The following is a 23,815-nucleotide window of genomic DNA, read 5'->3' as shown; positions in this document are numbered from 1 at the left end:
AGGAAGAAGAAGAAGAGAAAGTAGTTGGACGCTCCTGCTAAAAATTCAAACTCGCGAATTTACTGTAGAATAAATTTCAAAGTTTTCAGTCAGAAGGCGTATCTTCTTTCTCTCTTTATCTGTGTGTGTGTGTGTTCTTCACATCCCCAACGACGGCAAATCTGAAAAGTTTGACGCATTGTCGTTGAATAATCGGAAACGATTGTCGTGGCACCTTCGAATAAAGAAAAAGATCGTGAAAGAGAGAAAGAGAGAGAGGCATTGTTGAAAAAAAGGGGGAAGAAGAAGATTTTCAAACGCTTTTACTTCTCACTAAAACATTCGTCTATAAATATTAATCCTTTCTATTCTATTCGTAACTGTGCAAATGGCTAATATTATCAAGTAAGTAGATTATTATTATTATTTAATAGAAATTGTATTATACTTTGTTTGTTAGGATTTATTAATTATTATTCGAAAGTAGTGAATCGAAGGAATCAACGTTATCAGTGCCTACGCCAGTGACGATTAATACTGAAATGGAGAACAACAAGAATTTGTCTTCCCATGGAAGAACAAATAATCCGAGAAGAGAAAGCAATGGATTTAATGCTGTTATAAATCACAAGAGAGGACTATTTGGGTAAATATTATTTATTAAATAAAACTATTACTGTTTAAAAATAATTTTTTTTTTGTCAAAATGTGTGATATTAACTGATTGATTTTGAAAACGTATCATCAATTATTTTCTTTGATTTTATTATTCAATATAATGTTATATATCAGTTTAATTTTTATTTGATTGAATTGTTGCAAATGAAAAATATATAATTTATTGTTCTCCATTAACAGAGCACTCATTTCTGGAATAGGCAGTAATATGTCATTGCCATCTTGCATGCCACACGATCAAGATTTTTTACAAGGACAACCTCCGAACTTAGGATTACCTGTTTCACTTCGTACTAATCATAAAAATCTAGATCAGTATCGTTCCGATGACGAACGTCGAAAATTACATCGTACGAATTATTTACAATTAACACCTGTTAATACAGCTTGCGTATCTTTGACTGCTCTCGACAACGATAAAGGTGAATTACATTTATTTTTCCTTCGAATTTTTTAATAAATCGAATAAAAAAATTAATTGAAAAAAATACTTTTACTTTGGGGAGAGAGAGCCATGGTTTAAGTGAAGTATTTTATTTCTATATAATAAAACTTGTAAAATATTAAATATAAGATATATTTAACAATTTGAATCTCTTAGCAAAAGCTCCAATTTTAAAAGTCACGCAATCAACCTCGCAGGATCCGAAAAATAAAAATCTAAGTGATCTGGTATCCACTGTAAGCATGCTTTACGCTAAATTGTTGATAGTAATCGGAATAGCATTACCAATAACAGCAAGCATCACTCATAAAGTACCAATAGTATTAAATCAGGTATGTCGAATAATGCATATCAATTATTTCAATTATCTCTTCTACTTCTTTTTTTTTTTATCGAAAATAAAATATAACATATATGTGAAATGATGTTAAAAAATATTAAAAAACAATTATTTTTTTTATTTTATTAACTTTCTATCTCTCTATTGTTGAACTCTTTTTTTTGTTGTTGTTGTAAATTTTCATACATCAAAGGTTTACGAAGGTAACTGGACTTTTTCAGGGTTTTTATTTATACCTTTACCTTGGAAGCGTTACTTTCGTGATCACCATGTACGCCAGCATGTTGAAAGACAAAGCTGTAAAAAAGCTGATATTGCAGGGCAAAAGACAGGAAGAGACCTTTACCTTTGATGAAAAGGGTGCACGCGTTCACACTAACCAGGTACAATTCTTCTATTATTATTTTTCTTTTTTCTTTTCTTTTCTTTTCTTTTCTTTTCTTTTTACTCCCCTTGTATATTCCATATTTTTATTTCTCTCTTTCGTCATTCTTTATTAACGTAAAAAGATAAAAAGAAAATTCATTTTCTCGTTTACAATTAATTATCTCGAGGAAAACATTTTGATATTGATTTGTAATAATAGATAATAAAACAATGACAATACAAATACGAAAAAATAAACAAAAAGGAAAAGAAAAAGGGTGGTTGTTGAGTTTGAGTAGCCCCAATTTTGATTCCCTCATTTTTGTTCTTCTTCTTCTTCTTCTTTTCTCTCTCTCAGACACAACAATATGGAAGCTTTTGTCTGAGATTCGGTGCTGTAGGATTTGGTGCCGGTTCATTGGTATTTACCGGATTGCAAATTGGGGCGGAAATAGCTTCCGGGCCATTCAGGGCGATTACACCAGCCGCTAGATTACTCCTGATCACAGCTCAGATGCACTTTATATTCCTTAACAGTAAAAATCTTGAATTGGCAAGATTAGGTGCACTCGGTAAATTAGGTCTTATGCATATGATAGCAACGAATCTTTGCGAATGGCTTCAGGTAAGTTGAAAGAAGAAAAAAAAAACAAAAAAAAGAACCGTATTAATTTATTTCGTAGAAATATTATTATTTAATTTTTTCCCCCTCGATTGTAACCCAATACGTTTGTTTGTTAAGAATTCGAATTCGTTGGCACAAAATTTCACACATTTGTGATTATTTAATAATAGTTGGAAGTAATTATTAACAATTCACTGTTTCTATTTTGAATCTCTATTAATAATCATTAGAGAAACACAATATAGACTTTCCTATTCACCTACATAGCTATCTAACCAACACGAATGCACTATAGTATTCACTATACGTATTATCCGTTTAGGTGTAGAACGTGGATGCGCATATTATCAACATATCATTACTTTAACAGCATATAATGAAGTATACACACATATACGTACGTAGTTTATCGTATACTCGGCCCAAATCAATATGACGTCATTTGGGTATAGTAATTCGAATTAATTTAAATAAAAAAAAAGGCTTTTGATTATCGTAAAAAAATAATAAAAAATTCTAAACGTGCCAGAAACAAATATTGAAGGTTTGAAGTATAGAAAAAAAAAAAAAATAATATGAATATGCATAAATTCAACACATCAAATAACAACACACGGCATGGCGCTCATCGAAAATTACGTTCCCATGATCGATAAGCTTTTAATACCTACGTGAATCGATTAAACGAATTTGGTATTTATCGAAATCGAACGTAATATTTATCGGCATCGAATTCTATATGAATATCGAAAACGATTGGCAAAGCCCGCACGCAACCCTGATGTTTGTCGAAATCGAAATCGGCGCTTATCGATATTGAAAATAATAATTTTCGCGATAAAACGGGACGACGACGAACTTTCGGCATTCGAAACAGAGTCACGCGAATATATAACCAATTGGTACACATATCGGAAATAACGCGGACAAGAGTGAGAGAAAAAAGAAAAACAAAAAATACATAAAGAGAGAAAGAGAAAAATTTGCAACGATTTTATTGATCAAAAATTAATTCCTAATTGATTGAGAGATGAAAAAGATTAACCCTTTCGTTTCCGAAATAAACTTTAGTACGATATGTGAGTATGCATTTTATGTGCAAATGAAAAAAGTCCATGGGCACACGCATGTTGCGATTGTTATTTTTAAATAATTAAATTTAAAGATAAATTGCATTAATTTTTTGTCAATAGCGCAAAAATATAGGACACATCGCAATTTCTGTATAGTGCATTCGAGAATTGATTAAAATTACAATCTCATTATAAACATTTTTACATAATATTATATAATATGTAGCATATTATGTTCTATGGTATACTATAGAATTTATATAGATAATTGTTTCCAATATGAGAGAACATATAATACAGAATACCACAATATATAATACTGCAATACCTATATACTGAATTATCTCCATTAGAAATAAGGCTTTTATACAGTATATATATATATATATACTGTATAAAATATACTACTTCTACATAATATATATTACAGTATAATATATTATACAATATAATATATACACATAAGTATCTCTAATATAAAAAGAAAAGGTATTGAATTTTTCTAAGACTTGTCTAAATGACAAAACTTTGTGAAATTTTAGGCTCTCATCGAGGAAACACATAACGAAATTGATCAACTGGGTCACGCATACGAGGGTGAAGAAGAGATGCTGAAATCACTTTTAAGAGATGCCAGTCCTTTTTTATTTCCTTGCACGATCGAATTCAGTTTGATATGTGCGGTAATACTTTTCGAGATGTGGAAAAGAACTGACGAAAGAATCGAAACTAAAGGTATACGTTCTACCAGATCTATGCATCGACTTAGTATCGATTGTACCAGTGCACACAGGTATTCTTTTTTTATTTACATCAAATTTAAACAAATAAAATGTATACAAAAATATTCTAATCCCATCTATTAATTGTGATAAATCGATTTCAATTGTTTCGATGACTATAAAAGAAAATAAAATATTGTCAATCGTGTTAAAGTCTTGATTATTAATTAGATTGTTCGAAAAAATCGTGTCAATTTTTACACACAATAATTCAATAAATAAATCGTCACGAACTTTTCGAATAATTTAATATATTCAAAATTCAATTATAAATCTACAAATGTGTAAATCATTAATCAAATATTAGATCAATCAAATTTCTCCCCTCTCTCTAAAACATTCTAAACGTTAAATTAATCATTTCCAACATGAAATATTACTTTTTTCTTTAGAGGACTCTTTGGTGGAATACTCCTAGTAGCAGCTACAATTTTAAGTTTAATCATGTTCTTCGTATTAAGAGAAACAAAACACAAAATGGCAATCGAACAAGTAACAGCCTTAGAAGCTGCGATCTTATCATTGGGTAATCCACTTAATCCGATCTAACAAACTCTAACTTTAGATTATTATTAATTTAATCGGACTATGTGATATCTACAAAACGACAGGTGCAATAGCTTCGATATCCGGTGCTCTGAAAATTCAACATTTGAACGAGAAAAAATGTTCTAAAACACCAAGATTAGATTCAACCCTTTTAACAGCTGCCCAATCTGGTGTTTACTTGCATTGTCTATTTGGAATAGTTGGTAGCTTGTTAACCATGGGTCCTATGTGGGTGTTATCCTTGATCACAGATTTTTTAACGTTGATACAAAGCACCTGTCAAACTTTACTCGTTAAAGTAAGTTTTTAAATGCTATTTATTGATATTAAAACAAAAATAATGTCTCATATTTTTTTCTTTCTTTTTTAAACATTTCTTTTTTTGATTACAATAATAATATCGCGTTTTAGATCGCATGGAAACGACGTTGTACTACTGGAAAAGAAAAACCTGGTAAAGAACTGATCACGTTTTTAATAGTTGTGAATATAGCATTGTGGACTGTGAATACTTTGGAAAAATCTCGTGCTGGTGTACGTCCAGATCATCTTCATCTGTTTGGTGTCTGGGCTTGGACCATTATTACCCATGTATCCATGCCACTTGCTATCTTCTATCGTTTCCATTCAGCTATTTGTCTATTCGAAGTATGGAAAAGTTGTTACAAGTACAGACCGTCTAACGAAAATTCACGTGCAATTTGTTAAAAAATTGCAACTCAAAAAAACATTATTTCTACCGCAGTCATGTGTTATGTACCCTTATTTCGATCATAAATTATCTTTTTATGTTTTTTAACAATTAATAAAAGAATTTTGACTCTCACACACATAAGAGGATAACGAGAAAGTTTAACTGTATATGAGTATAGTATATAAGACGAAGTACATCTAACTAGATTAATTATTGAAATATTATTAATTAGAAACAATTATTTTTTTAATCGCGAATCTTTACAAAATGTAGTCATGGTAAATTTATTTTTTACTGTATACTATACATTGACGTAAAGAACCAATAGGAGAGAAAAAAAAAAGTAGTATTTTCTTTAAAACATAAAGAAAACGTCTACTTTCTTTTGAACACATTATCGAGAATAAAATAAAGTAATAAGAAAAGAAACTATAATTAATCTCTAGCACACATTTTTTCAAGTCCTTTATATCAACCAAAGTTCGCGAAGCTTTTAATATAAAATGTCAAAATATTATTACACGAGTTCGAACAAACGCATTTCCACAATCCACTCTTTTTCCATCTACCGAAGGGATAGAGATAGACTCTCCTCTTCGATGACCTTTTCATAAAAATTCATCCAAGCGTAAAAATAACGATCCACAATTTCGAATATCGTGTCCACAAAAATAGAGACGGGAAGGGAAAAAAAAAAAAAAAAAAAAACATTAGACCCCTTTTGAAAAAAGGAAAAAAAAAGAAACTGAGAAGACTTTAGGAAAAGTGGAGATGGGTAGGTAGATGATGGGTGGGTTGGTGGGTGGGGAGTGGTTTTCAGTAAGGAGAAAAAAAAAAGGAAAAGGGTATCTCGCGATGAGAATGAGAAGAAAATAGGGAAAGAAGTATAACAATAGTTGGAAATTGACGGAAAGATTTCTACTATCCTTCGGTAAGTTTTATCGATGTACTCGAAGAAGAAAAAGAAAAGGAAGAAGAAGAAGAATAAAAAAAGGAAAAGGGACCGAAGGCCGAGGATAGGGTTGTAAGAGGAGGTTACGAAACGATGGTTGGGAACGTCGACATTTTGATACGGTTTACGCCGTAAACACATTTCGGTGGCAATCACGTCACGAAGGGAGCAAGTCGGTGGTCGAAAGGGAAAGGGAGGGAAAGGGAAGAGCAGTAGCCGATGGTGGATACCTCGAAGGGAGTAAGAGAGAGAGAGAGAGAGAAAGAGGAATAGTGTGCTCGGTGAAGAGCTCTTAGGCAACCCTTTGTGTTGCTCCTAGCACCTCTGCCTCTCTGGCCCTGAAGAGGGCGACCCGGGTTCTCGGGCAAAGCCCTCTGATTTACTTAGCCCATCGAGTGCTCTCGGACTCCTCCGACCAAGAATACTGTATATGCTACTACTACTACTACTACTATTACAACTACTACTATTACTATATACTACAAACTATGCTTCTCGTACCTACTACTGTCCTCCTACTCTATCATCATGCTGATTTAGACGAATTTCTACATCCAAGTCTTCTTCTTTCATATATCTTTTAAACTAACCTACATAAATTAACTCTCATATTAGTTATGACTTTCTCTTTTTAACTATCTCTCTCTCTCTCTCTCTATGATAATTCGAGTCTTATTTAATTTGTTTTTTTTTCTCTTTCAATCTCTGATTTTTCATACAAGATATATTCGTAAAAATATTGCTGATCGAGTATTTAAAAATCTAATTGATCTATATAATAATATTAATAATAAGAATAATAAGAATAATATGTACATTTTTTGTTTGATTTCTTATATTATACTGCAATCTGTAATTAAATTAAAGTAAGATAATTATATTGTACTTTATGCAATTAAATTTCAAATTCGCGAAAAAAGTCATTTAATAAATCCCGTTACATTAGAGTGTCCGATACACTTTTAAAAATTGATTTCGAGGAAGAAGACGGTACTCCGATCATATACTCCGTGCTTTTAAAAAACAATACACATTTATTTCGATTAATTAACAATTATTTCATCTATATCAAACACTAATATATTTTTTATTAATATTTCAAATTGTTTTAAAGTTCTTGACCAGCGATAACATCGAGTTAAACATTTTAACCGTAAAAATCAAAAAAACTTGGATGGCCCAAATACCCTTTTAGACAAACCCTGTAATTTAACATTGCTTTTTCGAGGACAGTTGATTCGAATTTCGGTCGAGTCGTGGTCAAGGGTTCGTTTGATGGAAACGAAGGATGTGTTGAAGAGTACACCACAGATGTCCGAGAAATCCCAAAAATCGTTCGAATTCGTTACTTGTCGCTTGCTTAAAAAGAACTCGAACCGAAAAACAAACAAAAATAAAATGCGATGAGATAAGAAGATCGAACAACTGCTTATTCAAGGAGTCACTATTCTTTCACACTTATCTTACTTTTTCTTCTCCCTATTTTCCCGTTTTCTTTTTTCTTTTTTCTTTTTTCTCCCTCCCTATTCCCCATTCCCATCTAACAAAGATTTACTTCCACTAACACTAAACTCCACAAACTATCACCATTACCACCATCACAACCATTGTTTTATCGCTATTCTTTCGCGAATCTTTTTTCCCCCTCTTTCCTCAAAACTTTTTCTAATCTATTCTCATTTCGATTTTTTCCCAACGCAAAAAATATTCTATCTCATTTCTTTTTTTACCTCTCGTGTTTCGAAATGCAATCCACGATTTTTAACTTAAAGAAGAAGAAGAAGAAGAAGAAGAAAAAAAAGCAACATTTTCGTTTTACTTTCGTCGTCGTCGTGAAAAAAAAAAAAAAAATTATTTTCATTTTTATTTTTACCGCAAAGCTCCTTCGAGAAGGATTTCCTTGATTTTTCCGGACGTTTTATATATTTGACGTTGGCGAAAGAAACGGGTCGACAACAAACCTCCTCCTCCTCCTCCTCCTCCTCCTCCTCCTCCCTCCCCCTTAACCACCCACTCCAAGCAACCCCTTTTGCCCGTTCACACCAGGAAATCTCACGATTTATCGGTGTACCGAACTACCTCCTCACCCTTCCACCCCCACCCCTCTACACTCTTGTGTTTCTTGGTAGAACTCAGAATCCTTCTGACACCCTACACGTCGATGATTTCTATCAGGTGTGTATGGTAAAGAGAACGGATAAGAAAAGGACAACGAGAGGAGGAATAAAAGAAACCCTGATATATCCGCCAAACAGGAGGGGATCTTGAAACGCCCTGCGGATTTATCGGCACCAAGGATAATGGATGGTCTAGACGAGATTTTGGTTTTTTTAGTTTCTTTTTTCTTCTTTATTTTTTTTTTTTTTTAAATAATACCATAAGTAAGTACTTACTACCACCGCGACGATCAATCGAGGCTCGAAACTGTGAAGTGTGAACTTTAAACGTTTGCCAATTTTAAAATTTAACGCATCGTCGATCGGATTGCAGAAATTTTTTTACTTTATTATTTTTCTTTAATCTATATAAATCTTAAAAACAAAAAGATATATATGGAAGATATAAAATATGGATTTATATTAATAATTTTTAATGAGATTTAAACGCGAATGTGATAATAAAACGATTAAGTATATTAGAAGAAATGATGTAAAACTTCAAGCAAACTTAAATAACAAGAATAAAAAGAACAAGAAAAAACAATCTAATCCCCGATAATATATATTTAGTAATAAAAAGTCTTTATATACCGCGATGTGTTAATTAAACGTATTCACCGGGTAACGATAATGTTTAAGATATCTCGTGCAAATGTTAAAGAGAACTGCATAAAGATTCCGAAGGATAAGTATGCTAGCGAATAACAACATTCAAATGGAAAGAAGGGAAATGCTCCGATCGGTCGATTCTTGAGAATGTATTTAATTCGATTGGCCTTTGCCGCCATCGGGCAAGCAGACGAGAAGGGTGAGAAAGAGACAAAAAAAATAAAGAGAGGTAGAGAGAGAGAAAGAGAGAAATAGGAGGGTAGGTAGAGACCATTGTGGGGGTTGAGAGAACCTCTGTTTCCGGAGGAAATGAGGGCTTCGCGACTCTCTCTCTCCCATCTCTCCCATTTCCCCTCCCCCAACTCCCTCTTCCTCACGTCATCACCCACTCCAACCCGAACTCTTCCCTCTCTAAACCCCCACCCACCCCCAGTCATCTCTTCACCATCCGATAACCAAGCATCCTTTCGTGTTCGACAAGGATGACGAAAATCGTATTTATATTCCATCTCTCGAGCTCAGGTAAATATTTCCAGTGGGTACGCACCTGAGAAGAGTGTCGCGAAACGAAATTCTACAGTGTCAAGGGAAAGGGAGAAAGCTCTACCTTCAAAATCAACCTCGTTTCACGGACTACCGAGCTTTTTACGAATTTATCCATAAAGAAAAAAAAACAAAAATCTCAACTTCTTACTTCCTTCTTTTTTTTCCTTTTTCCATACCTAAGACATCTTATTTTCCGCTTATATAATAATTAAGAATTGAGGAAGTTGAAAATTGTCGTTAATTATTTCAATTATTCTTTCATTTCGTAATTTCATATTCATAAATCTGCGCGAACTGCATTACTATTTCCAGCCAAATAAATATATATAAATATAATAAGATATACACGCGAAATATGTGTCAGATTTTTAACGAGGATAATGCAATACAAAGATTTATATATGATAACTGCGATTTAACACGACGCGTATAAAGAAAATAAAAACGAAAAATAATAAATCTATAGAAAATAAAAGAGAAATGAAAAAAAGATAATATTTCTCGGGTGTCGCGAATTCAGTGATAGTATCTTCCCTCTTACGAGGGAGAAGGGGCGGGAGCAGTGGGTGGACGAGGAGGAAGAAGAGGAAGAGGAGAAGAAGGTGAGGGGGTGTCTATCGTAGAAGTCGGTCGACGTTTCACAAATGTAATTTTCGCTGTATGCCCGGATTAGAAGAAGCTGGGCTTCTTCTCTTCGTCGAGTTCTCGTTTTGCGGCTTGATAAGTATTGCCCGATTTGGTTCCTCAATGCATCGCGACTGGAAAAGGTATTCGAAAGATGATCTTGAAACGATCGATCGGGCTCCACATGACGTCAGGAGCCAAGCTGGTTTTATACAAAGCCCGGCTATTCGTGATCAAGAAGAGAGAGAGAGAGAGAGAGAGAGAGAGAGACGTTGCCTCGTACAACCTCGAATCTCATTCAACACCGCGACATCTCTTTTAGGATATAAGGAAGAATATCCATGATTGGAAATATATCGTCTTTTTCCCTTGCCGATAGAAAAGACGTTAAAACCTGTCATAATGTTAGATAAGCTTTATTGAACAATCGTATTTTTCTCCTCTTCTTGTTCTTCTTCTTGTTCTTCTTGTTCTTCTTCTCCTTCTTATTATTATTATTTTCTTTTTCTCCTCTCCTTTTTTCCTTTACAAAAGGGCTTACTATCTAAGTTCAACGAAAAGTAACGTGAATTGCGAAAAATTGATATAAAATTCGTTTAATTTTTAATTTAATTAAATTTAATAAATGTCCTTTTTAATTTTATTTATCGTTTAGCCTACTTGTCAATGCCGCTGCGTGAAACAAGGATGATACAACACTTCTTTTTTCTCTTTTATCTTAAATTATATTATATTCTATTATATTATGTTATATTATATATTATATTAAATTAAATTAAATTGTGTAGCATTGCGTGGTTCTATTTCGATTTTTCGAATAAAGACAGATCGGGATTCGAGACGGTAGGACGAAACTTTTGCACGGGAAAAATCTTTCGGATAATCCGATCATCCTTAGCTTCGCCGTAAAAAGATTATTCGCGGGTAAAAAGGTTGCGAAAAGAATTCGAGGCCGTTGCAGTAGATTCGTTTTCATTTTGCAAATGATATAGTTTAAATTAACTAATATTGAATTAATAAATTAAATATATATCGGGTTGATCGAAAAATTCCTGTCGATTTTTATAAGTATAATTCAAAAATAATATATTTTTTATTGATAAATCGGTATGTGAATTTTTTAGATAACTATGAAAAATTCGTGCTGATTTCGAATGAAAATTTTACAACAGCACATTTATATTTTCATATATAATTTTTAATATGTTTATAAATCAAAGCGAATGTTTCTAGCAACCTAATACATGTAATACATGTTTTAATGAGTGATCAAAAATTATTCGATTTTGTTTTCTTCGACGAAAGACATGATTTCCATAAAATTAATATTAAAGAAAACTTCTAACATGAATTACAGCACATATTCTATTTCTTAAAGATTCAATTATTATTCCAAAGCTTATATCGTCGAATAAAAGATCAAATTAAAGATTCTATCCATTAATTATCTCCTTTATATGTAATCATGTGAGATCAATAAATTTAATCTTAATTACTGTTTTCCCTTTTCATTAACATTACCTTAGTTTAATTATGAAAATCCACGCGTATTAAAGATTATTATTTTATACCTCTGTTGGTTTGCCTATTCCCATAGACTTTGATATTCTTGGTTGTGGAACGCATTCAGTTAATGACCATATCTGTTGAAAATAAATGCAAACAATTATTAACTTATATGTTAAATATGGTCAGCGTATTAAAAAGATATTTAATGTGTTTCAAGTGAGAACACACACAAACACTTTCAAAGCTATAAGAAGCTTGTGTGCTATAATATTTGTTTCCTATAATACTCACTTTTGGAATTCCCATTCACGGTTATCAAGAGGACAAACTTGTCGAGTCTTCAACCATCGAGAGATGCAATGGAAATGGAATGCATGCTATGCAACAAAATTCAAAGCTATGTTATTACATACAATGAACATAATATTAACTTAAAACTTTAAATGAGCCACTGATATACCAAAAAATAATACGCATTATTGTATCATCTATTATAAATTGACCGTACAAATTATTTTCATTTAATGAAACAATTCTAAACTTGCAAATTGGTTTTGTTTGCAAAATCAAACTGGCTCAACAATGAACTAAAGATATATCATTCAATAGGTATTCGATGCAAAATATATAGCATAAATATGTATCGACAAAATCAATGCGAATACTTTAAAAACTTACATTACATACACCCCAGGCTACAGTACATTCATCGCTGGTAGCTGAGGCTTGATTAGCTTGGCATTCGATACACAAATCCATAATATGATTCCGGCAAATAGCACAGTTGTCTACAACAATGTCTAAAATACAAAAAATAATAGAATTAATATTAAAATAAATTGCACATATTCCATGAACCAAAAATTAATTATTTATATTTAAATACGTATAAATATTACTAAATAAAATACATACCCCAAGCCCAAAGTGCCACAGCATTCCACTGGAAAGAAATAAAACAAATGTATATATATGTTAGGATGAAACGACAGAAATGAGGTTAGAAACTAAGTATCGCATAATTGTGATAAATACAATTAATTAAATATAAACATTATATGTTAATTCTATATTTTGTTACATACCTTTTTAACTTCGAAACGTTTTTTTTCTCCTTTACTACTGCTAGAAGTAGGTAACTCAATGTCTTCTTCGTCGATTTCCATTGCGGACGCCATATTTAAATTTGGATATGTTTTACCGAATGACATCTAGTGTTCTATTTAAAAAATATTTAAAGTGGTGCGCTAGACAAAAGTAACACAAAATTAGATATATTTATATGTAAGTGATAATAAATATTATAAATATTTAAAAATGATACCACGATATATAATATTATCTTAATAATTGCAAAATAAGTCAATTAATATCTTACGTATTAACACATATGTCAATAATTTACAAAAAGGTTCCTTCATATAAAATAGGTTATATTTGTTAACAAATTATTTGAATTTATATTCTTCTAAAGAATTGAATTTAATATTTGCCTATTAAAAGTATTAAAATAAAATAATGAGGAGAAAGGCTGGAATTGGTGCTATTCATAAACAAAAATTAGAGCAAGAAAAATACAAAGATAAAGGAACAGAGATACAAGAAAATCAATTGGAACAAATGACCAAACAAATGGAAACCTTTCGTGTCAACTTAGAAGAATTTGCGACTAAGCATAAAAGCGAGATTAAAAAGAACGCACAGTTTCGACGACAATTTACAGAGATGTGTGCATCCATCGGTGTTGATCCATTAGCATCTGGGAAAGGTTTTTGGTCGGTGCTAGGAATCGGTGACTTTTACTACGAACTAGCAGTGCAGATCGTTGAAGTATGTATGGCAATGAATTATAAGAACGGCGGTCTGATATCTTTAGATGAATTAAGAACACGTTTGGTGCAAGCAAGAGGTCGACGTAAAGAACATCAAGAAATAACAAATGAAGATTTGTTAGCTGCGTCTAAGAAATTAAAAATATTTGGAAACGGATTCACAATAGTTCCCATAGGTAGAGGAAAGTATTTAGTCCAGTCTGTTCCAGGTGAATTAAGTATGGATCATACTGCGGTGCTACAACAAGCTAGTCTATCTGGAAACGCACACATTTCCAGGTCGATGTTAGAAAATGAGTTGAAATGGGAAAGAGAACGAGCACAGAAAGCATTGGATCATATGGTCAAAGAAGGATTAGCTTGGTTTGATGAACAAGGAGAAAATGAAACCTTGTATTGGTTTCCTAGTTTGTTTACAGCCTGTATCGCCTCCAAAGAATAATAATTTTTCTTTTTTCTTTTTTTAAAGATAATTTATCAGGTAGGAATTCGTCATACTTAAAATGTTGTTATGTTTCCTGTATGAACATGTATTTCCAAAATAGATATATCTGCCGTTTCTTGAAATATTTACAGAAACCAAGATGTGATATTAATCCTACAATTATGACATTACTATGTCAACTTATTTTATTTCCTTCGATGCTTCTAAAATATATATTAAAAGATACTTAATACACGGAAGAAATTCTATAACTATAATATGGTTACAATAAAAAAATAAATATTTTAACATACTTCGGAAGATTTTGTATTTTGTGTTTAGTTAGTTCTTGTTGAGCTGCAAATAATTCTTTTATCAATTCCTCGTTTTCCTTTCTTAATGCATTTATCTTAGCTCGATGTTCTTTTGATTTTTCTTGAAACTTTGTTGTCATCGTCTTGGCTTCTTCTTTCCACCTTGAGTAATGTGAAAGAAATATCATTAAAAACATTAAATACTTATCAAGGTAAAATATTTCTATTACTTTCTGCTAAGTTTTTGATGAACTTCCACGTGATGTGACAATTCTTTTATTTTTTTATCGAATCTTTCTTGCACTTTATTCATTTGCTCCAATAAAACCAATCGACAACAATGTTCCTTGTTTTCTGGTCTAAAAAAAAATACATGCTTAATATAGAATCAATAATGAAATTAAAAAATTATAAGCTTATGCTTACGTTGCATCTGAATTAGGTTTCTTCACTTCCTTTTCCACTGTATAAGCTTGCGTTGCAGCTATGTTTGCATTTAACCCATCCTGTGTCAAAAAAGTTGCTTTTTGATGATTAAGTTCTAAATTATGAATTTTATTTTCCAGAGAATTCTTTTCATATTCCCACTTTTGCATTTCATGATCAAAAGTCATTTGCAAGTGTTTCATTTCTGTTTGAAAATGATCTCTATCTTCCAAAGATCTAGTCAAACGTTTCTCCAAATCATTGCATTGTTCAATCACATTCTTCGTTTTCTCATTAGCTTGTTTTACCTGATTTTCCATGCTGTCGTTATTATCTCGTTGATATTTATTTACTTTATCATTAGCAGTATTTAATCTTTCTTCTAATTCGATTATCTTAACTTCTAAATGGGAAATCTCTTCGTCGTACTTTTTTCTTTGTGCATCATCTTTGTTTTGTAGTTGACGTTCTATAGAATGCAATTTGTGTACAAAATCTAATATTTTAGTTCTCGATCTTTGCAATGCATCTTCAGAACTCTGACGTTTCTTTTCAAATTCTTCCTGAGAAAACCTGTAATCGTTTTCTAGATGTTTTAAAAGTTTAGTTTTGTGTTCCAATTCCACTTTAAGATCTCGAATTTCAGATGTATACTTTTTAACACTTCTTTCATAGTCGTCTTTGATTTTTGTTATCTCTTCTTGCAACATGGCTGTATGTTCTTCTGTTATTTTAGATAATCGAAGTTCAAGTCTACTCTTTTCTTCCAATATATGCGCTTCTCTTTGTAATATCAAATCTTTTTCTCGTACCGCAATTTCTACTAATTCCAAAGCTTCAGACACTTTATTTTTTGTTTCCTCATTTCGAGCCATCAGAGATGCAGTAAATTTCATGGCTTCGTTTAATTTACTTTCCAATTCTATTTTTGAATTTATTGCACTTTGCTTGTTCAATTTTTCATTAGCTAATTCAATTTTCAATGATTCGACGATCTTTAGATTATTTTTATCTTAAATAAAAAACACATAACACATTATTAGAATAATCAATAAATAATGTAATTAATATAATTCAATATACCTTTCTCTTGAATATCTTTTTGGAGATTTTCATATTTTCTCGCAATGTCAGCTTTTTCTTTAAGCAAATCCTCGATTTTATCTTTGCTAGTTTCCCACAATGCTTGTTGTTTTACAAAATTTTCTCTTGCTTGTAATAATTTCCCTTCCAATGCTTTGATAGCTTCTGAATATGTTTCTTTAACGTTGTCGATATGCTCTTCATATAATTTAGAACTTTTACCATCCGTTTTAAAATTCTTCAATTCTTCTTCCAAAGCGTTCACTGCTTTTAATGCCATTTGCCATAACTGATAGACTGAATCCTTTTCCATTTGTAAAATTGTGATACGTTCTTGTAAATTCATTATAATTTCTTTATTATGTATGCTATCGCTGTTACATGTTTCAATATGAATACGAAAAAATTGATCTTTAACGAGATCACCAATATCTCTGTTATCATTTTGTATCGCTTCAAACATTGATCTAATTTTATTTTGTTCTGCCTGCAACAACAAAAAGTTGTATTGAAAGTTTAAAAACATTTTTCATTTCTATTTTATTAAGAAATAATTTAACACTCACCTTGCAAATATTTAAATCTTTCTCAAGATTTTCCACAATTTCATCATATTTGTGTAATACTGAATTGGTATCCCTATTACTGTCCCTTTAAATAAAATCATAAATAATGACAAATTTAAATAATAAGTATATATATAAAATATATTGATACATTTAATTATGTAACCTTAAAACTTACCCATGTTTTGAGATATTTTCTAAATCCGAATCGAGCATATTAATTCACGCGATGACTTAAAAAACGAATAATAATTATCTTTAATATCAAAAATTATAATATTCATTTACTTAATACTTGGACAAACGAAAATTCGTGTAACGAGAAAAATAATTCTGCTTTTGTAAACACAACACAACTTTTTTACCGACTATACTGCACCTGTTTTACCGATGATGCATATGCAACTGCACCCGCGCAGTACGCGATTTAAATTTGTAAATATTTTTACAGGAAAAACAAAGAAAGAAAGAAACAAACAAACAAACAAACAGACAAAACTTGTTTAGTCATTAAAATAAATACGTGATTTGAATTTTTGAAATACATTATAATTAATTATGTAAATTAAAATTAAAATTATCGATATTACGCTCGCGTAAATATAAACAAAAAAATATATATATATATATAAATTATATAAATCAAAGAACGGGTTCATCGATCAAGTACAGGAGAGACTGAATTTTTGTATGAAACATATTTAAATTCTTCGAAAATCATTATATAATTAAATATCGTTTCCTTTTGATTTAACATTTCACGAATGGAAATGACATTAACCGGACAAACAATTTGTTGAATGTGACTTGTTAAAAGAGATAACGCTTATGCTTCAGTAATAAGCGGTGATAGTATAGGAAGTAGATAAGGATAGCGTTTCTCTTCGAATTGTTCAATTGCTATCAATTATATTGCTGAGTTTACCCACAACCATTTGAGACTCTGTATTACGAACAAGCACCGGTGGCATACATATATATATATATATACTTACATAAATATGTATTTGTGACGTTGTTATACGGTAACTACGTAACACACGTTATAATCGCGTGCAGCATAACGTGAATACGTTATGCATGTTGTATTATATCACACATAACAATATGTCATAACTAAACTGTCACACTTGTACATCCTCATACATACTAAATATCTTGTATATATTTATTGTACACTACTGATCAAAATTATTTGACCACGTTGCAATATAAAAGCATGTTGGTTTAAATCAATGTTCTATGTAATTTTTTTTTTTTTATAGAAAATCAATTTGTCCAGCCAAATTAATAATATTCGTGTAAAATATAATTGTATTATTATACAGAATGTCCCAGTATTTTTACATAAAAGAATGATAAAAGCGATCGATATAAATATTTAATCTTCTTTTTTATTATTTTATAACATGGTAAAATAATTTTGATTGGTAACGTAAATTTCCGTGCATCTGTTTGAAACGGAAATTATATGAAATGCATTTGCCAAGCGTATTTGCAAAAAAAACTGAATACTTCTTTTTCTCTTCTTTTTTTCCCTCCCCTTCTCAACCTTATTACCGGTAATTTATTTTTAATTGTAAGTAGGTATACATGTGTGCATACTTATATATTAATTATTTGTTCGTTAACCTGAAACTGACAACGCAAGACAGAATAATGCACGTATGCATAATTTAATAGAATCTCGTTTAAATGACATATATATGTAATGCGTGTGACGTATTTCTTTTTTCAAATAACTTATTTTTATATTTCTTTTATGGATTATATTTTTATTATAAATAATTGACAGTTTTTTTAGAAATATAATATATATCGATAGATAAAAATTCATTTTTTTTTTTTTAAGAAGAAAAAGAAGAAGAATATAAAATTTTCTCAACGAGTTCCTTTGTTAAATTGTAAGAAAAATTCCGGAAAGTGTTTATTTTTATAAACAACGCGATTCAAATATTTTTGATAAGATTTTTGTTGTTCAGCGAGTCTCAAATTTTCCTCAGCAATTTTCTTATTGAGTTCCCTGAAAAATGATTCGTTAGACACGAATAGAACGAAGGTCAATAAAGGTAAAGGAAAAACCTCTTACGTCCTCTTTCGATCCAGTTCACGCTGATAAGCATTGGCAGTTTCAGCATGAGCGTTCATCAGTTTATCCCATTCCTCGTTCATTCCTTTTTCTTCCAATTTCATTTTCTATATCATAGTAAAAAGAAAAAAAAATAAGTTGCACACCTTGTAAATAAATAAAAAAACAAGTGGTCATTTATTGTACGATTTGAGAATCATAAATTATTATGAATTTTTGCAATAATTTTTTATATTTCCCCATACGAGGAGAAGAAAAGAAAAGAAAAAGAAAAAAATTATATGCAACCTTAAGAAATAAATAAATAAAAAAAAATTGCACGATCTCTTGTGGAAGACGTTACTAAGGTTGAAATAAAATTTATAGACGTGTCCATTCGTTGATAAATGAAATGAAAGATAATCGAAGGAAATGAAATATTTGACATAGATGATTGTCATTGAATTGGTATATTATTACCTCGATTTCCTCCATTTGTTTGACTTGCTCGTCTCTAAAAACCTTGAGTTGATCTGCAGTCATGCCCTTGTAACGCGATGCAAGCGGTTTCTTCGGACCATGGCTGCTCTCCGCTTGCTCGGGGGCTTCCGTCAGGAAATCTCCGGTCACGTGATTGTAGATTTCCGCTTTCTTGTCCTCCTCATCTTGAGCGGCTTCGCAAACTCGTCTATGTTCTTGCTCCTCCGCCTTTTAAATTACCCGATGGAAAGATTTTATAGAAAATCCTTTTATTTTTCTCTTTCGAGATATAATTATTATTATTATTACATTGATCCAACTATTCAAAGATTCAAATTAAACGCGGAGGATCCTATCGATTAGGATTATTTATAACTTTTCATCTCGATGGAATAATAATTTATTCATTGAAACACAGCGGCTTCTTCTTTTTCTTTTTACGTTATTTTTCATCGGAGATTAATTAATTTCAGAGAAAAAAATAGCGTTCGATGATATTTATCTTCTTCAAAAGCTTCGATCAATAATGATTCTCTTCATATTTGATTTTCGTATCATTTTCTATTTCCGAGGAATAAAATCGAAAGAGAAAACAACTACGACAAAATTGTAATCTCTTTTTGATCCGAAAAAGAAAAGAAAAAAACAAAAATGGGAATAATCCTTTTTATTCGAAAGTTGAAAGTTAATCGTTAATTATACCAAAGCTCTGTTGAAACTCGCAGTGGCCTCGTTTAACCTTCGACGACATTCTCGTTCCAAGTTTTCCAGCTCGAGAGCACGTTTGTCCCTCGAGACAACGGCTTCCTGGTACGCTTTCTCAGCATCCTCTCGTTCCTTTTCCGCAATTTCGCGTTCCTTCTTTTGCTTTTCGAACCACCAACGCATTTCCTCTTTTTTCATTCGATCTTGTTCTCGAAAGTTGAAGTCCTCGCCTTCGAATCTTAAAATAAATTAAATACATTAACATAAGAATGATATTTTTACCACGAAATAATCCTGACAATTATCCTATCGATTATGATTACATAAAAAAAAAAAAGAAAAAAGGAAAAGTTTAATAAGATAAACACATTCTTAGAGGAAATTATGAATGATCATTAACGTAAGTCTTACGTGATTTATTACAGAAAGCTCATCATTTTTCAGTTTCAATCTCATAAAATTCTATCTTAATAATGTGAACATAAACAGGAATCATTAGTCGTTATTAAAGTCATATCTTTTGTGTAGTTAAATGTTGAGTGTTCTTTGAACGTACGTAACTCATTAAAGAAAGTTGTAAGATTAAAAATTATATAAATTGTTAATTTTTGTTTTTTTTTTTTTTTACTTTTTTATAATCATTACAGTAAGTTTCATCTATATTTGACGTATAATTTTATTTATTTTAATTTTTAAAAATGATAAAAACATATAGATATTTATTATATTTGATTATATTTTAATAATTTAGTCAAATAAAACATGTGAAATACCTTTGAGCTGAGGCTAGTCCTAAACGTGGATCATCATCACCAACTCGGCAAGGTAACGACGTCTTCAAGGAATCCGGATCGTAAAGATCATAATCACGACGATCTTCGCGTCTCTGATGCAGTCTGCGAAACGCTTGAATTTCTTCATTTATACGTCGTCTTTCCTAAAAGTAATCAAAAATATATATAAACCTAAGGAAATTATTTTCTTATAACACTTTCCAATACCCTTAGAATCAATATATCGATTTTTCTTTTATTTTTAATACAATTTTTAACCTTGTAAGAAGTCCCTATTTTTATATAAAAAAAAAAAATCAATTATTATCGGATATACGCAATTTGTTTTCCAAAAATAAAACAAATCCACGTGTTAGATTCTGTACTTTTAAGCCGTAAATAACCTCTCGAGTGTTGAAAGGATTAAAATATTAAAAAGAAAAAGTTCAATGTTAAATTAAATGTGTAAAAATATTGACTAAACTTTGACAAATTTCAGTGGAAAATCGAAACTCTTGTGCTTGAGTTAAGGAAAAAGAAAAAAAGAAATAAATTCGAGTAAGTTAATCGAAGGATTAGAAGAAACTTGGACAGTTTAGCATAGAAAACACGTTAGACCAATACGTTAGATGTTTAAAATGAGGTCAACCTCTTACCTCTGCCTGTTCCTTTTCCAATTGTAAAGCGATTTTACTGCTGCGAACAAGACTCTCGTCCAGTTGGCATTCCTTCGCACGTTCTTCCTCGCGTTGCTGTCTCTTTTCCTCCACTTGCCGATCTAAGAAATTCTTGTCGATCTTTCATTTTCCGAGAAGAATAATAAACAAATATGCATTACATATATATATGTATATATATACACGCATAGGATGTCCCAGTTTTAATTCGCACTAATTTCATTACTATAAATATAGAAAAGTAAGAAACACATATACGAATTTTTAAATGTTTAATTAAAAGATTATAATATATGACAATTGTTTCATTGTTTTCCCCTTTTCGTTTCCTTATTTTTTATTTATAAAATATTTTGATAATATTTTTTTCACTTGAAAATAACTGGAACACCCTATACGTGTTACGAAAGTCCCTGAGTTAACACAGATGTGTATTGTAAGAGTTAAATTATTAAACTCGTGTCAATTAACTCACTCCGATCTTTCTGAAACGAGGGTTAAAGATTCGCGATTTCCTATCTTCGTCTATTTGTCGTCTTCTTTCGATACTAGCTGCAACTTTTCTATCCTCCAAGGTTGAACGTGGAAATAATAACATTTTTCTGTTTATCAAAGTTTCGCGAAAGAAGCAATTTTTTACGTATGTCAGGTTATAAAATCAAATGTCGAATGTACGTTGAACGTGAATGCGTTCAGAAACCCTAAGAAAAAGCGTAGGAATAATATAGGGGTGAAATAATAAAAAAGGGTGGTGTATATTTCGTTACCATGGCGAGTTTGATCATGATACGCGATTCCAAATCGTATCGTATCGTTTAATTGTTTACTCGGTATTATTTTCTTTGTATTTCTTTTAATTTTTTTTTTTTTTAATGGGAGGAAAGGGTTTTTAATTTTCCACATTAATATAAAAGAATAGAATATTTGTTTTTCCCATTGGTCGAATTTCGTTGGATTTAAAATGGATTGCAGGAATGCACGCAACGTGAATTATTCTGTAAACATATTTTTTAATGCATATTCAGATAGAATCAACTTTTTGATCGATAAATATTTAAATTAAAACGCACCACCTTTGTATGTATCTCTTGATGTATTCGGTTTTAATTAATACTTTGTTACACACACACACACAAATTTACACGCGATTTACAATTTATATATTCTCTGAATATTAACAAAATGATGATAATATTAAAGAAAAAAAAAAGATTCATCGTTATAACAATGGGTTTACAATATTTATTTGAGTTAATAATTATTTTTAACAAATTTTTCTTACAATAGGGAAACGTTTCATTTTAAAGAGAGAGGGTTTGTTCGCATTTTAAGATGTGCGTGAAAGGCGTCAACGAGAACAAAGCTAGACGTACTCTAACTTATATACTAACTTATTTACAACACGAGCATTGCACGCGTTCGAGGCGTGTGCGTTTGCTTCGTTATCGTGTCGGTGCATCAAAGTATAAAGCGAAGATCGTAAACGATCACGAATACTCAATGTGTGATGCATAAATGAACGCAAGAAGAGAAAAGACAAAGTGACGAATGCCAGTCACGATCCGTACAAGTTTTGTACACTTTATATACGACAAAAATTATTATCCTTCTTTTTATTTTTTCTTTTTTTTTTTTAAATTATTATTTCGAACAATATTTTCTCTCTTCTTTATTTTATTTTATATTTTATATTTCTCGTTAATTATATTATATATTGTTTAATTTTACAAAACCGAAATTTCATTTTTCATTCGAATGAAACATGTTTCATTACTTTTTTTTCTTTTTTATTATTTATATAATTCAATTTTATTCTTATTATTTTTGTGTGTATCGATAAAATAATTATTCGAGCATAAATAATTCGCGTTATACCTTAAGCTATACGGTCTATACTTCTGTCTAGGTTCTTAACAGTTGATATTTACAGAAAATCAAATTTTACAACTTCCAAGATCTATTTTAATTTTAATGCTCCACGCTTTCGCGTTTAGTTATATAAGATGCTTATAAATCTTCTTCCGGATACGCGCAAACGAGGGAGAAGCTTGCCGACCGAATTTTACATTGTGAAGATAAACAACAGCCATATTTAAAACGTCTTTACCGATAACACAATCAACACACACACTCTCTCACTCTCTCTCTCTCTTTCTCTTTTCCTTTCTCTTTCTTCTTCTTTTTTATTTCACTCTTTTTTCTCTTCTATCACTCATCATCATCATCATCATCATCATCATCATCATCATCATCATCATCATCATCATCATTATTAAATTGCAACTTTGATCGGAAGATGTCTGTGTGATAAAACATAACACGTAATATGTTTCGAAATTATATGCAATAAGAAAAAAAAAGAAAAAAGAAAAAGTCATTTTTCTAGGAAATGAAGGAAAAAGAAGAAAATCTTACGATTAAGAAAAATATAATTATTTGGAGGAAGAGAGAGAGATATATATATATATAATAATGTTAAACCCCTCTATTTTTTTTTTATGTTTCTTTTGCCAAATTAATAAATTGCAAATCAAAAT

At 30.9% G+C, this 23,815-nt stretch overlaps 5 protein-coding genes across 5 annotated transcripts; 2 read left to right on the top strand and 3 right to left on the bottom strand.

Moving 5' to 3' along the window:
• The first annotated feature begins 358 nt into the window (after positions 1-358).
• Positions 359-7,112, top strand: LOC106787166 (otopetrin-3-like). Its single transcript, XM_014749286.1, has 10 exons — positions 359-384; positions 464-625; positions 838-1,079; positions 1,259-1,434; positions 1,664-1,830; positions 2,169-2,433; positions 4,049-4,299; positions 4,681-4,814; positions 4,900-5,135; positions 5,249-7,112. Exons 1-10 carry the CDS (start codon positions 368-370, stop codon positions 5,543-5,545), a joined length of 1,947 nt encoding a protein of 648 aa, XP_014604772.1. The 5' UTR covers positions 359-367; the 3' UTR covers positions 5,546-7,112.
• Positions 7,113-10,813: 3,701 nt separating this feature from the next.
• LOC106787165 (RING-box protein 1A) lies at positions 10,814-13,149 on the bottom strand. Its single transcript, XM_014749285.1, has 5 exons — positions 13,016-13,149; positions 12,846-12,873; positions 12,609-12,730; positions 12,222-12,307; positions 10,814-12,064 (listed from the first exon to the last, which is right to left on the bottom strand). Exons 1-5 carry the CDS (start codon positions 13,139-13,141, stop codon positions 12,052-12,054), a joined length of 375 nt encoding a protein of 124 aa, XP_014604771.1. The 5' UTR covers positions 13,142-13,149; the 3' UTR covers positions 10,814-12,051.
• An 85-nt stretch (positions 13,150-13,234) lies between these two features.
• On the top strand, positions 13,235-14,504 carry LOC106787164 (vacuolar-sorting protein SNF8). Its single transcript, XM_014749284.1, has 2 exons — positions 13,235-14,243; positions 14,339-14,504. Exon 1 carries the CDS (start codon positions 13,449-13,451, stop codon positions 14,202-14,204), a length of 756 nt encoding a protein of 251 aa, XP_014604770.1. The 5' UTR covers positions 13,235-13,448; the 3' UTR covers positions 14,205-14,243; positions 14,339-14,504.
• Positions 14,200-17,045, bottom strand: LOC106787163 (myosin heavy chain, clone 203-like). The gene is made up of 7 exons (XM_014749282.1): positions 16,754-17,045; positions 16,576-16,660; positions 16,010-16,496; positions 14,927-15,938; positions 14,731-14,859; positions 14,501-14,662; positions 14,200-14,410 (listed from the first exon to the last, which is right to left on the bottom strand). The coding sequence occupies exons 1-7, from the start codon at positions 16,789-16,791 to the stop codon at positions 14,383-14,385; spliced, it is 1,941 nt and encodes a 646-aa protein (XP_014604768.1). The 5' UTR covers positions 16,792-17,045; the 3' UTR covers positions 14,200-14,382.
• Positions 17,046-18,456: 1,411 nt separating this feature from the next.
• LOC106787162 (RIB43A-like with coiled-coils protein 2) lies at positions 18,457-22,414 on the bottom strand. The gene is made up of 8 exons (XM_014749281.1): positions 22,352-22,414; positions 21,754-22,273; positions 21,258-21,398; positions 20,602-20,765; positions 19,826-20,066; positions 19,124-19,351; positions 18,665-18,771; positions 18,457-18,598 (listed from the first exon to the last, which is right to left on the bottom strand). The coding sequence occupies exons 2-8, from the start codon at positions 21,874-21,876 to the stop codon at positions 18,457-18,459; spliced, it is 1,146 nt and encodes a 381-aa protein (XP_014604767.1). The 5' UTR covers positions 21,877-22,273; positions 22,352-22,414.
• Positions 22,415-23,815: the final 1,401 nt, after the last annotated feature.

The sequence above is a fragment of the Polistes canadensis genome, unplaced genomic scaffold, assembly GCF_001313835.1.
Source record: "Polistes canadensis isolate GaletaPanama2010 unplaced genomic scaffold, ASM131383v1 scaffold_94, whole genome shotgun sequence".
In the NCBI taxonomy this organism is placed as follows: Eukaryota; Metazoa; Arthropoda; class Insecta; order Hymenoptera; family Vespidae; genus Polistes; species Polistes canadensis.
This window is presented reverse-complemented; position numbering and strand designations above follow the sequence as displayed.

What these genes read in the sequence shown, in the direction of transcription:
- LOC106787166 (XM_014749286.1), top strand. An exon ending in GTTCACACTAACCAGGTACA is followed by an intron (nt 1,831 to 2,168) that starts ATTCTTCTATTA and finishes TCTCTCTCAGAC; the next exon opens with ACAACAATATGGAAGCTTTT. An exon ending in ATCTTTGCGAATGGCTTCAG is followed by an intron (nt 2,434 to 4,048) that starts GTAAGTTGAAAG and finishes GTGAAATTTTAG; the next exon opens with GCTCTCATCGAGGAAACACA.
- LOC106787165 (XM_014749285.1), bottom strand. Translation starts at nt 13,141, where the DNA reads ATGTCATTCGGTAAAACATATCCAAATTTAAATATGGCGTCCGCAATG. An exon ending in AACGTTTCGAAGTTAAAAAG is followed by an intron (nt 12,874 to 13,015) that starts GTATGTAACAAA and finishes ATTTCTTTCCAG; the next exon opens with TGGAATGCTGTGGCACTTTG. An exon ending in TAGCCTGGGGTGTATGTAAT is followed by an intron (nt 12,308 to 12,608) that starts GTAAGTTTTTAA and finishes TTTGTTGCATAG; the next exon opens with CATGCATTCCATTTCCATTG.
- LOC106787164 (XM_014749284.1), top strand. Translation starts at nt 13,449, where the DNA reads ATGAGGAGAAAGGCTGGAATTGGTGCTATTCATAAACAAAAATTAGAG.
- LOC106787163 (XM_014749282.1), bottom strand. Translation starts at nt 16,791, where the DNA reads ATGCTCGATTCGGATTTAGAAAATATCTCAAAACATGG. An exon ending in AAAAGATATTCAAGAGAAAG is followed by an intron (nt 15,939 to 16,009) that starts GTATATTGAATT and finishes TTTTTATTTAAG; the next exon opens with ATAAAAATAATCTAAAGATC. An exon ending in CATCAAAAACTTAGCAGAAA is followed by an intron (nt 14,663 to 14,730) that starts GTAATAGAAATA and finishes ACATTACTCAAG; the next exon opens with GTGGAAAGAAGAAGCCAAGA.
- LOC106787162 (XM_014749281.1), bottom strand. Translation starts at nt 21,876, where the DNA reads ATGTTATTATTTCCACGTTCAACCTTGGAGGATAGAAAAGTTGCAGCT. An exon ending in GGACTAGCCTCAGCTCAAAG is followed by an intron (nt 20,067 to 20,601) that starts GTATTTCACATG and finishes ATTTATTTTAAG; the next exon opens with ATTCGAAGGCGAGGACTTCA. An exon ending in AACAAATGGAGGAAATCGAG is followed by an intron (nt 18,772 to 19,123) that starts GTAATAATATAC and finishes ACTATGATATAG; the next exon opens with AAAATGAAATTGGAAGAAAA.